We start from the raw sequence: 14,265 nt of genomic DNA, 5'->3' as shown, positions 1-14,265 counted from the left end.
CACTGTTGTCCTTCCTATTATCTATGATTCTGTAACCCATTAGATAAACATTGGTCTTTAGTCCACATGAGCAATTTTCAAATCATTCAAAACAAACAAATTGTTAATTCGTAGTTTAGTTTAGGTGGCCTTTCCCATGCACCCATGACTATCGATACAACTAGGGAATTATTCTTAAGTGAACATTTAGTGGATATATTTTATGTAGGTTGTGCATACACAATCATATCAACTATATAGGGGTTATATGCAATTAGTTTATCTTGACTTAGTGGCAGTCTTTGGGGTTACGGTCACATTTGGGTTTGGTTGTCCATTTTATTTGATCTTAATTACTATTAAGGCACACCTTCTTGAGTCAAAGATGAGCTTGAACCGTAGAAGAGATAGCCCACTGTTGTAGAGCTGGCCTTAAACCCTCCACTATTCTATCGATGAACCGTTTTCACCCACATGTTGAAAACTATTTAACAACACCCTCTAGTTTTCTGAAAACAATTTACCAATAAAGCTTTCACAAATTTAACAACATGGATCAAGGCATAAATGCATAAATGTCTCTTGATGTCATAAAGGTCTGAAACCAACAATGTAACATACACCTTCTATTTTTTTTTGAAAACAATTTACCAATAAAGTTTTCAACGATTCAGCAACATGGATCAAGGCATAAATATGCATAAATGTCTCTTGATGTCATAAAGGGCTGAAACCAACATTCATTGCTCATTACAACTGCTGCTAAGGTATTTATGATATATTTTGTGGAAACATCTCTTTCATGTAATGAAGTGTCAAAAACTATATTTTATCCTCATTAAGAACCATTCAACTTCACCAGCAGACCAAGGGCCTATTGACATAAATATACAAATTTCACATTTTTCATTAAGAACCATTCAACTTCACTAGTGGACCAAGAGCCCATTGACATAAATATACAAATTTCACATTTTTCATTAAGAACCATTCAACTTCATGAGTAGACCAAGGGCCCATTGACATAAAAAAAGGAAAAAACATGGAAACTGTATAAGTGAATATCAATCGAAAACATTGGTTATAGTAATTGTGAAAATGTTCCCCCCCAAAAAGCTCCCCATCCCCTGTAGGGGGACGTTTTCCTGAGACTTGGGGACTTGGGGGAAACATTCCTCCACACCATTACTACTTCTAACACCTCTACTACTCTGTTGCGGACGCCGTCAGGTCACTTGCTATATGGCACATTCCATTACATACTGATTGCTACCTTTAACTTTGTGAAAATTAGTTGGCCTTTCATGGGGCACTCATAGAGATGTTATATTGCAGATTTTTCCTTGAAGATTTCAATTCACCTCTATTTTTATGTTAGCACCGCCCCCCCTACCACCACTTCGACACCATCCCCTCATTGTCCCCAAATTTAGGCCCTTGCCCCCCCTGTCCCTGAAAATCGTCCCCGTGTCCCCGCGTTAGGAAACTCCGTGGAACTAATGAAATTTGTATATATATGTCAATGGGCACTTGGTCCGTTGGTGAAGTTGAATGGTTCTTAATGAGGATAAAATATAGTTTCTGAAACTTCATTACATGAAAGAGATGTTTACACATAATATATTGTAAATTGACAGTTATCAACTTTGAGTACTAGTTATGATAATCAAAAGGATGGAAAAATAGAGACTATTAACAAGTGGGTAGAGGGATACTTGCAGAACATGTGGTAGGATAGTGGAAGGCATGGATTAGGTGACTAGATTTGGGTGAATACTGCTACAATGCCACGTACCACATTTCCATTGGCATGGCCCCATTTAAAGTACTATATGGGTACGATGCTACATCCTTTATGGATTTGATCATTAATGTTAACAAGTTTCCAAAGGCAAAGGATTGGGTCTAGGAGAGTCAGAACATTCTGAAGTCAGTGAAAGGAAATCTCCAACAAGCTCAAAATTAGCAGAAAATTTATGCAAATAAGCACAGGATGGAGAGATCTTTTAAGGTTGGTGACTTGGTCTTTTTGTGGTTGCATCCATGCAGGCAATCTTACTTGAAAAGTGGAGCAGAGAACCTAAAACCACAGTTTTGTAGACCATACAGGATATTAAGGAGGATGGATTGGCTTGCTAATGAACTTTATCTGTCCAAGCACAATAAAATCCACAATGATTTCACATTTCATTGCTTGAAAATGCATGTGGACAACATATTGTACCCTCTCCTGAACTACCACTGTTGGATGAGGAGGATAGATTAATCTTGGCACTAGAGGTTATTTTGGATGTGAGAGAGAGAGTTGAGAAGCATGAGTTAAGAGAGTATTTAATTTCTTGAAAAGACTTAGCTCCAGAAGATGTCATTTTGGAAGTGAAACACATATTGCAACATACAAATCTACGATTGCTTGAGGGCAAGCAATTTCAAGGAGTGACGACTGTAATGCCCCCTTTGTAGGCATAAATGCTAGCCAAAGATCCTTATCGTATTTTAATTTTTTTGTATTAATTCGGAGGGAAAAAGGGAATAGCTAATTTATCAAAAGAAATTGTTTTTTATGTGTATTTTTATTTGAAACTTAATTTCAGATGTCTGTTCACTCGCTTGCTTGACTTTACCTGGTTCAACTTTTCAATCTAATTTACTGTTTCTGGTTATCCATGGACGTTAAGCTAATTCATTTCTTCTTTCTGCCTTAAATTCATTGGAAATTTATTTTATCGGAGAAATTTGTTGTTTTCATTTGAAATACCATCAGAGACTTAGAAGTCTTTTCCATTTTTATGCTGATAATGTTTTTGAAACTGACATGTTGTCTGAATGTCCTTGTTGCAGGTCGGTCAATTTCAAATTTGTTCCTGAATCAATTTTTGTATCAAAAGCATTTGCTATTGCTTTGGTGGTTGTCCATCTCCTCCTCCTTTTTTTCTTCGCTAGGTGCAAATGGTGCAGGTGATGTGATTAGGAGCTCTGCCATGCTGATTAATTCTATACTGCAAATTTTATTCATGAGTCTAAAGCCTGATCCATATCATGAATTTTTCCTATTGTAGATTTTATTTAACACTCAAATAATTGAACTTGTTGATGATATGATAGTTGACAAATCAGCCTCATAGAATTTTGAGCCCGTCTTTGTGATCCATCTTCTTGAGTAGTTATTGTGGTTGACCGGAACCCATTTTTCACAAGCTTGAACTTGTTTAGTTGGACACTGTCAGCATGTAGGTGGTTCTCAGAGGGGTGAAGCAGTGAGGTTGAAATGAGAAAACTGAGCTATCACATAGTGTCAATTTGCAAAGACTGATTCATAAGGCGTGTTACTTGCTGAAGGTTTAACACCTGAAGTTGAAGGCTAAGTGGGCCTGATTCTGGGGATCCCATAATCGGGGCCTGCTTAGCTTTCTGCTGCATCTTCCAAACCTTCAGAAAATATTTTGCCTAATGAACCATTCACTTCTCTAACTTCAATCCACTGCTTCACCCCTATTAGCATCACCTAGATGCAATGAGTGCTTAGTAAACCATTTAACCCCCTCAGAAATGGGTGGTTGTGAACTCACTCATGGAAAATAGGTCGTGAAGATTGACTTGAATCTTGATTTTAAGTTACAAAACACTGCTGATTCATGCAAAATAATATTACATATTGATGTGCCTCAAAAAACCTCCATAAAAGTAAAAAATTGTATATGCTTACTAGCAGAAATGCATCCTTTTATGGGCACTAGAAATGCATATGCTAATAAACTTGCTGCCAAGCTGTCAAAGACAATGCTGCTGTGCAAAATAGCTGCCAAACTGTCCAAAACAGCCATTTTGCTGCAACCACTTTGTTGAGCAACATTTCAAACAAGTTTTCTATAACACCATTGTTTCAAACTGAGTACATTCCAAACTAAGATTCCAATAAGGCTTCTCTTGTTGCATATAAAGTTTTAATATTGGCTCTTTAGCGGTAGAGGGAGAGGGAAAGGTGGGGATCCCAGCTCTGTGATGGTAACAAAGGAAGAGGGGATAGGAGAGGAAGCAAAGGCTTCACCAGCGAGCTAGAAAAGTCTAGAAGGGGCAATTGCGCCCGCAAAAGCCGCCAAGGGGTGGGAAGCATGTAGGGGGGGTTGAATTTACATAATGTTTCGATGGGGGTACAAAGTTGAGTGATAGCGATAGAGCTTGTATATCAAACCCTGGTGGAGAGGGATCGGTTGCTTGTCCTCATTTTTAGGGTCAAGGGCCTCCTTAATGGAATTTTCCAGTGAATGAAGCAGATAAAAAGGAAGACAAAGAAGATCATGGTTCCTAAAATGATTCAACAAGGGCATATGATAGTAATAATAAACTTTATGATGTCCCTCGAGGGTAAAGTATTTCATAACCATTAAACATACTAGATTCCATGGGTATTGAAGTTCCTCTCTAGTAAAACCACCTTGCAGCTTGACAGGGGCCTCCTTCCCCTTGAAGAATTTGTTTAGGTTGTTGCTATTAGTCACATGGCTCGTCCACTTCCATTGTCTTCCTTCTAGAGAAAGGCTAGTAGCCTGGGCAATAACTTCCTCCGAGACTTCAAAAGAGATTCCCCCAATAGCCACCCTTTGATTTTTCCAGGACCCTTCGATTTTTCTAGGACGTAGCAAACTGAATTGAGAGCTGTTCATCATGCCCTCTTAGGTTCTCCAGATATTCTGCCACACCACCTTCAGTGCAGTAATGCCAAACCACCAGATCATTCTTAAAGTCGTTGGGCTTATCAAGCTCTAAACGCATTCTCTCTCCTCCCATAGTGGACTCATTGGTGTTGGCAACCAAGGTTCTATCACTCGACATTAACCCTTTAGTAGAGAAAATAGCCAAAGAACATTGTCTTGTTATGGTGAGATTAATTTTAATAAATTTTTTAAGATTTTTGAAATCATGCAAGCCAGTAGTGATATAATTACTCTAGTTAGCATCTGGACCGCATGGCACGTGCGAAAGGTTTATCCAACCTTTTGAAAGGACATTAGACTTAAATAGCGCCGCCTTGTAATCGGGGCATAAAGAAATATCATTATTTATACACCCACGTGTCGACACAAGCTTCTTCCATTTCATAGGTGCACAATTACCCATGGGTGTCCCGTGAGGTCCAACACAGGTAAGTTGCATCATCAAGAGAAACATAGAAATGCAATATCGAGTCATGACGATGAGGTGGTCGCCACGAACTCTAGTCCATTTGGAAGTCCACACCATGCATCTGTTGTTGCTTGTCGGTGCCACGTTGGGCTTTTTCAAATTTAAAAACTCCCACCTCCAGAGGCACCCATGACCTAGATGAGGAGGGCGGGTAAAATCAAAGAAATGGCTATCCATGTGGGCTTCAGATGTTGTACTCTCCTGCAAGGAGTAATCTGACATTAATGGGCAATGAATCCATTCTCCTGCAACACTTCAAGCCTTGACCAAAGAGGCCAAGCGCTGCTAAAGCATTAGCAACCCTGTTACCTTCCCTATAAACAAGGCCTATAACAAAGGAGTCAAATCCCAAAATAAGCAAGAGGAAATCTTTAATAATACTGTCAATAGTCCAATTGATTCGGTTCAGCCCTTTGACAACATCAATGATGAGTTTGGAATCCTCTTCAATGACAATGGCATGAATGCCAATAGAGAGAGCGATGCGAAGACCCCAGGCTAGAGCCATACCTTCAGCCTGATTGCTTGTATATCCATTCAAATTGCCAGTGCAACCAGCCACTAACTCACCAGAATATAATTTCGGAATCCCTCCAGTAGCGGCCAAACCTTGGGAGTGTCTAGCAGCACCATTGAAATTTAGGTTGTAGAAACCATGAGGAGGCAGTATCCATTTGGTATTCATTCTTAGCAAGCGCTTATTATTATCAAAGGCTGCATAAGAGCAGGGAAGGTTCCATTGTTGGGCTACCTTAGTGTCATGAATATATGGGGGGTTGAGGGGAGTTCTAACAATTGTAATTGAAATGTTCTCCAGAAGGAGCTTAAGGATTTGAAAATCACCTCAGCAGGGGCTTCCACATCACAGAAGATCTTGTTATTCCTTTCCTTCCAAATACTCCATCCCAGGTGTGGTGGAATTTGCCTCCATAATTGACGGATCAAGGGGTTAGATGATGAACCTCCCCATTCATGAATCAGGTGAGTCAAGTCCTCATTCATGGTCCAATAGAAATTAAGCTACTCTCAGACCATCCCCTAAAGGGCTCTAGCAAAGGCACAATGGAAAAATAAGTGGGGAATGCTTTCTTCATCCAATTTACACATTGCACATCTATTAGGAAGCTGAAAACCTCTTTTGGTAAGGTTGCCTTGAGTGAGGATTTTGTTATGGAGGGCTGTCCACTAGAAGAAATTGATTTTAGTGATGAGGTGAGGGTTCCAAATTTGCTTCCACCAATGAGGGGAGTTGATATCCCGAAGAAGACTGTGATAGGCTGATTTAACAGTGAAGTCCCCACTCGGGTTCCATTTCCAAACAAATTTATCCTCACATGGGAAGAATGGTATACAAACCTTGTTAAGCATGTTTTGCACCTCCAGGGCAATAGGTAGAAGGTGAGGCTGGTTGTGACAATAGAGAGAAATATCCTTACAATTGTTAGCTGTGAGATAATTGTAGATCCACTGAGCAAAGAAGGCCGTAGCACAACCCTACAGTCTTCTGAGAGATGGGATAGAAGCCAAAGGTTTATCCCCCATCCAACAGTCCTCCTAGAAGCTAATATTTCTGTCGTTGCCCATGAGCCAGCTGAAGCCTTGAGAGATGATGTCTTTGCATTTTAGAATATTGTGGTAGATTTTAGAGCCTCTAGGAACACCATCCAAATTCAAAACCTTGTAAAAATTGTCCTGGCCAAGGTGCTTGGCACTCATGATGCGACACCTATCCGCATTTTGGTTAGCAAGCTTCCATCCAGTTTTTGCCATGAGGGACTTGTTAAAGTGAGAAATTTCCTGATCCCCAACCCACCATTGCTTTTTCAGGTAGCAGACATTGTCCCAGCCGTCTAGTACCAACCTCTTCTTTTCTTCCATACCCGTCCAAAGGAAGATTCTTTGAATTCTTTCCAACTTCTTAGCCATTGAGGCGGAGATTTTAAATAAAGAGAGAAAATACACAGGGATCCTTTGCAAAGAGGAGGCCAAGAGCTGAAGTTTACCTGCACTACTGAGAAGTCTGCCCTTCCAACTTGTAAGTTTCTTCTGCATTCTTTCAAGAATGGAGTTCCAAAAGGAGTTAGACACTTTCTTAATCGTGAGGGGTAATCCAAGATAGGTACCCGAGAGGGAGGCCATCTGGCATCCTAGAATACCTTTGATCTTGTTTTGGAGTCTATCAATAGTGTGGAAGAAGTAAATATTGCTCTCATCATAATTGATATGCTGACCAGACGCATCTACATTTTGATTAAGGAAGGTTTTCCACCCCCTAGCTTCAACAATTGACGCAACCCCAAAGAGAATAGTGTCATCGACAAACTACTGTAAAATAGTAGGGGGGACGAAGGAGGTAGGTTTGATCCCTTTTAAGGTTCCATTGTAGACCAAGAAATTGAAATTTCTACCAATAACCTCAGCCAAGATAATGAAGAGGTAAGGGGAAAAAGGGTCACCTTGACGAATTCCCCTTGAAGCCTCGAAGGATTCCCTAGGGACACCATTAACAAGGGCAGAGTATTTTACAATGATGATGCATTCCTTGATAAGATTAAGCACCCTGTCACCAATCCCAAGCTTCCTAAGGACTTTAAACATGAACTCCCAATCAACACTATCATAGGCCTTGGAAATGTCAAGCTTCAAAACCGTACCAAGTTGACGACATTTGTCCATAGAGTGAACAACCTCATGAGTAGTGATGGCAACATCTAAGATTTGTCTAGCTGGAATTAAACCTGGTATGACTAATGAGATTATCAAGGAAAGGCTTAATTGTTAACAAGGACCTTGGAAAAGATTTTATAGGCTGTGTTGGAAAGACTGATAGGTCTGAAATCCTTGAGGCATGTGGGTTCTTAAAATTTTGGGATCAAGGCAATATAGGTGAAATTCAACTTTTTTAACAATTTACCTACTCTGAAGAAATCCTTAGTGGCCAACGTGACATCAGTGCCAAAGATGTCCCAAAACTCCTGGAAAAAATCCGGAGGGAAGCCATCAGGGCCTGGGGCTTTGTAAGCACCCATGGAGAAGACCACCATCTGCACCTCATCATCCCTAACGGGGGTCATTATGACAGCATTGTTCGCCGCATTCAGGGAAGTCGAGAGGCATTGAAGGAGAGTATCAGCCATTGCCCTCTTGATCTCTGCTTCCAAAATACTTCCTCCTGTTTCAGATTCTCCTTCCAATCCCTTATTAGAGCTTCCTCTTCTCTATGAGTGGTGTTAAGGAGATCCCCTTGGTCAATCCGCTCCTAGATCACGGGCAGCTTACCACTCAGTTCCTTTTTTCTAACAAAAATATTTCTAAAGATATTTCTAAAGATATTTTTGTTCGCCTTCACATTTCTTCAAATCAGGTCCAATTTCTGAGTCACCCTAAACATAGATGTTCTTGTGACAAGGGTGTTCCACCAATTTTTAATGCAGTCCCGAACTTTGGATGAGAAGTACACATAATTTCATAATGAAAGGGAAAACCACCCTTTGCGCATCGAACTGGACACACTAGAAGGATGGGATTGTGGTCAGACACCATCCTTGGAAGGGCATGTAGAGAGGCATTGAAACCAAGATCCCAATTTGCTAAGCTTAAAAATCTGTCTAGTCTAACCTAAATGAGGTGCTCACCTTTCCTATGATTGGACCAGGTAAAGTTTTTGTCCAATCAAATCCACATCCAGAAGCCCATTCCTGCTAATGAAGTTAGCCCAATCCATCATGATGTCAGAGTAATCCAGTATAGCCCCAAACTTTTCCGAGGGGAGATGAGGGGAGTTAAAGTCCCCAACGACCATCCATTGAGCATTAGAATCATTTTGAATCAAAAGTGATATGCCATTCCAAAGGGTAAGATGACCCTGACTGGTATTCGGAGCAAAAACATTGATAAGAAACCAGGAGGTCTTGTGTGAAAATAATCTGGCGGCAAGAAAGTTGTTCGATGAGGAGATAAGAGTTCCGAAAAATCGAAGGGATCCCACATGGTAACCACCCCACTAGAGGTCCCATTGGCATTGCAAATGAGGAATTGGAGGGCATATGGTTTGTGGGGACTATTAAGTACCCGCATATTCCAAGAAAGGATTTTCATTTCTTTGTTTTGGATGATGCCTCCAGGGTCATCTGCCTTCTACTGGCGATTTCCCTTATTGCTTTCTTGTGTCGCGAGTCTCAGTGAAGGATGATCCATCTTCGAATCTAACTCACATTAGTTTTCATGTTCCTAGTCTTCCTCCTCTATGTTATTCAACCTTCATCACTAGATAGGAAACAACTACTTGAGGAGGCGCTCGGAGAAGAAAATTTCTTCATCGGAGCAGAGGAATCCATTGTGACAGCAATACAAGTTTGCTCAGTCATCTTACTCGAAATAGGGGTATTTGAAATTGGGATTTCCTTAGTTTTGTTGGCAGGGTTTGACGGATGGCTCGGGATCTCCCCCTCTTCCAAAGGTCTTGTCCCCATGTGAGGGCCACAAGCAGGCATGTCAGACACACATCCATCCTCAGCCAGCGAGGGCTAAGCCTCCTCATTAGGGAGTATGTCAACAATAGAGTTCGGCGAGGGCTAGAAACCACAATAGCCCCACAAGTAGATTTGTTTCGGGTTTCCAGTAACTTATTTATGCCTTCCCAAAAGGGATAGTCATCACTATTAGGCACAACTAGGTTTCCCCTTATCCGAGGTGTCCACATTGGTCGTAGGTTCTTTTAGCTTAAGAGGCTTGGGGTTAGGGGCCTTACATTTTGAAATCAAATGGCCAGGCTTAGAACACTTCTGATAGAAAAGAGTAGCATTTGCATAAACCAGAGCCTGGGTCCAGCTTTCGAGTTTAGATTTTAGAGTAATAAAATTGGGAAGATTTTTACTCACCATGGCTAGAACACAAAAACGAGCATACACCAACTTGGATTATGTTCAGGTAACCTCGTCCACCGCCACAAAGTGCCCAGACATATTTCCAATCCATCTAAAGACTGATTCATCCTAGTATTCCAAAGGGAGTCCCAGAAGGCGAACCTAGATGGGGGCAGACTTATGCAGATCAACCGTCAGGTCAAAACCAGGTTTCCATCTTTAGAGAGAGAGATCATATTTTCCATACATCCAAAATCTAGAGAGAACCATGACAACATCCTCTTCCACCGTAAATTTGAAAAGAAAGAGAGCACCAGGCATGGCGCTAATGGAGACATTGCCCTTTAGTTTCCATTTAGTAGTAGCCCATTTCCTGACCATATCAATGGTGGGTCTGAGAGAAATATTTTCCCACCAAAGTGATGTTCATAGTGAGCACAATGCGATCCACTAACACGTCTGGCAAGACAATAGCCGTGCCTTCCTTGGTTTGTTAGCATTCAGGGACAAAGTTGGGATCCACCCCCCTTGAGGGTTGCCTACAAGCGCATTCTTCCAGCCCTTGGCATGTGCGCTACCATTAGGTTGCACCTTCTATCTCTCCCCAGCCTTGGAAACAGCTTCAACATGAATGTCAGTCTCCTTGAAATTGGAAACAGTCACATTATCTACTGGGAGGGGTCCTGAAGAATCCCTTGCTTGGGGAACCATTGTAGGTCCCAATGATACCACGTCATCGATACCATTTACTGTCATCTCCTTCACATGTAGATTGATCATAGCACACCCCCCCCAGAATGAATGGCCACTGTAACACCATGGGATACATCATCCTCAGAAAGAGCAGGAATATTTGCCACAAAGCCTGTCACTGTAGCAGAATGCGGGGGAGGATCAGCAGGTGGGGGGACTTGGCCCCCACCTTCAATGGACACCATGGGCAAGGGGATTCAAAATTACAAAATGATGCAGAGCGGGAAAGTTGTAGAGCCAATCAACCAACCCAAGTTTGAAAAAAAAAATTGATTTAATTTCGGAAAGGATTAAAGTTCAGCATGTTTAATTTGAATCAATTTCCTTCATTGGTTTTCCAGTTTCAGTAGTGTTTCTACTGAACTTATCATTGTCTTCTAGTCTACCTAAGGTTTCCAAATTAGATTAGATCTGCATTTCATTGAAAACCCATTTTAAAATAAAACTTGCAGTGTTGCATATTTTTTGCAGACAGCTGGTGAAAACAAATGCCCCTAGATTAAAACAATATTGAGTTTGCTCTGCATCTTTTGGTGCAATTGCTGGCAAAAGGTATCAAAATATAGCAATAGTTTTTCTTTGAGCTAAGTTAGGGTTCAAGCATTATGGGGGTTAAATAGGAGGTGGTTAATGTTATTCTGTTTTTATTTTTGTGTGATACATTCTTAAGTTTTCATATTAGATGCATGAGTTGTAGGAGAGGTATTAGAGGATGCTTTCTTCCAAAATTAACTATCCTCATTTTAGGAGCAGAACCACTTTTAGTTAAAGGAAAGTAAAAAGTGAGTAAGAATAATAAGGTTTTGACAACCACATCAAAATTCATTCACCCTTTTTGACATACCTAACAAGAAGCTTTGTTCATTAACTTAGACTTATAGATCTTATTTGTAATGTCTCCTTTCCAGAACTTAATGAATAAATTGAGGATCCATAGCTTGTTTTCTATTTCCTGCGGGCCATAGGTGGAAATAAGGGAAATAATAATAATATCCAAGTGGACTCAATCTCTTTATTTTCAAAAGAGTAACTTTAAACATTATTATAAGGCCCATGTAATATTTAAAAAGTATGTTATTCAAAAAACACTTCTGTAAGTTAAAATTATTTTTAAATATTTAAATGGAAAAGTAAATAAAAATAAAAATAAAATAAAATAAAATAGAGGGTCCAAAGTGGATGTAATGTCCTCACTTTTAGGTCCTCTTCCAGTTCCAGAGTGGTTGGTATTGTCTTTCGAGGTCTGTGTCAGCCGGTTCAAAGGGGTTTTTTGATGTTGCCAATCAGATCAGAGGATGCATTGGAGCTAAATGACACTTTTTGGAGTGATTTTGGACAACTCGTCCGAGACTTACGATTTTTAGTAAGTGTTAGTTTCGACATTATTTGGTCAGTTGGGAGTCTGGATTGACTTTCTATTTTTAGCAGTTACTATTTGTAGTAATCATTGTTTCTGACAGCTGGTCATAGTTCGGTCTCCCCTCAACTTCAGCATGTAGTATCTTCAGCTATGGGATTTGTATAGCCAGTGATTGTTTAAAGTGAATATATATTGGCAACTAATGATGTTTAGAGTTATTATTTTAAATAACGTTAAATACTAAAGTTAAATTAAATATTTAACGAATGCTATTTAACACACTATAAAGTTTTAATATTGGCTCTGTGGGAGTTATAAGGTATTGATTAAAAATATTAATGAAGTGATTATCTTTTGGGGGCCAAGGGAGTCATAAGGTGAATTTATTATTAATTTAAAATGTGCAAACCCTAATTAGGGCATTGGGATGTAAGCATTATAAAAAGGCACTTGGGAGACATATACTTGGCTTATTTATTTTCTCTCTAAGAAGCTTGAGAGTTTTGGCTTTCATTTACAACTAAGTTACCGGTTCTGGTTCGGATTCGGGTACGGGTTCGCGGATTCGGCAAAAAAATTTTTTTTTTGGGTACGGGTACGGGTTCGTCCGTACACACATATATATATATATATATATATATATATTTTAATTTTTTTTAATATATATATATATATGTTCAAACTTCAAACATCAAAATTATATATGTTCACAGTTCAAACATACAAATATGAAACATCAAACATACAATGTAACTTTCCCATACAATGATACATAGATGATAACAGATAAATCATAAATCAATAAATCATAAATCCATAATTGCCAATGCCAATAAATATTCTGAATTAATGGCTTGGGTTGGATGCTTCAGATGAAGATGAATATGGAATTTAAATCCCATAGATGGCTTGTAATTTGAATGTTTAACTTTATACTTTATTGTGTCATGACATTTTCACATTTTGAAACTTGAAACTTGAATATTATCTTTTTTGCAAATTATGAATATGATTAAAAATATTGTTTTTTTATTGTTTTTAAATGCTTGCTAACCCGTGGGCCCCGTTTTTGGGAACCCACGGGCTTGGGTTCACCCGGGTCCTCCTGGGTTCGCCCTGGGTCCCACCCGGGTCCTGCCCAGGCGGCTGGGTTCCCATGGCAGGACCCACAGGGAACCCAGCCGCCTGGGCAGGACCCGGGTGGGACCCAGAGCGAACCGGACCAGGACCAGGACCGGGCACGGACCAGGACCAGGACCCAGCCAAAATAGGGGAGAACCGGTATCTGAGATTTACAAGAAATCTGAAGATGGAAACCCTTGGAATTCAATGGATTGGACAAAAACCCAACTCCACATTGAGAGGTCAATCCACCCAGGGTTCATCATTGAGCATATTTGTGGGTTTTACATCATTTTGGAGCGTCAACCAGCTAGGGTTAGAAGTTTATTTGCAGGTGGAAGACACATTGCTTTAGATTTGGAGATGTTTGTCCAGATTTCATTTAATTTGGAGACGATTTTAGAATACATCATTGCAGGTCGACTAGGGTTTGTTCACCATCATTTTGGCACCATTTTGCGAAGGAAAAGAAAGATTAAGGTGGCTGATCAGATTTATGACTCGCTGGGTTTGTGTGAAAAGTCTATATTTATTTCCATTTGAGGCATTTTGATGTTTATCTTGCATTAGGCATTGCCCTAATTGGAGTGCCCACTTGAGAGGAGCAATTTGGCATATAGAATGTGATTCATTGTCTAGGGTTTCCTTAACCCTAATTTGTAACAGCCCTTGGAGCAGATTTTGAGCACCACATTTGGAGCAGCATTCTTGGTGGGTTGTGTTCACTTTGCATTAGGGATTCATGCCCTAAATTTGGTGCCACTCCTAGGAGGAAGATTTCAACATTTGTTGTTCATTTTGCCATGATTTGGTATGTATAAATCCTAGGGTATTAATCTGATTTGGGTCTGCAGCATTTCTGGGCATGATTGTCATGTTTTTGCCCATGTTTGGATGTACTTTAAGACTTCTATATTCTGACTTATGACAGAAGAGTTATCATCAGAATTTCAGTCTTGTGGTGTGCATTTATTGTTAATATATTGTGTATCTCATGTTGTA

The 14,265-nt window shown here is 40.0% G+C and overlaps 1 protein-coding gene across 4 annotated transcripts in view; it reads left to right on the top strand.

The window, feature by feature from the left end:
* LOC131067551 (dol-P-Man:Man(5)GlcNAc(2)-PP-Dol alpha-1,3-mannosyltransferase) overlaps positions 1-14,265 on the top strand; it is a 119,420-nt gene that overhangs the window by 78,342 nt on the left and 26,813 nt on the right. For all 4 annotated transcript variants that reach the window (XR_009111836.2, XM_058002621.2, XM_058002620.2 and 1 more), the window contains one exon: positions 2,821-2,937. Coding sequence is in view for 3 of the 4 variants with exons in the window: in XM_058002621.2 (XP_057858604.2) it covers positions 2,821-2,937 (117 nt within the window). In the remaining variant the exon portion in view is untranslated. The remainder of the gene's footprint in view (positions 1-2,820; positions 2,938-14,265) is intronic.

Source organism: Cryptomeria japonica, chromosome 10 (assembly GCF_030272615.1).
Source record: "Cryptomeria japonica chromosome 10, Sugi_1.0, whole genome shotgun sequence".
NCBI classification, from domain to species: domain Eukaryota; kingdom Viridiplantae; phylum Streptophyta; class Pinopsida; order Cupressales; family Cupressaceae; genus Cryptomeria; species Cryptomeria japonica.
This window is presented reverse-complemented; position numbering and strand designations above follow the sequence as displayed.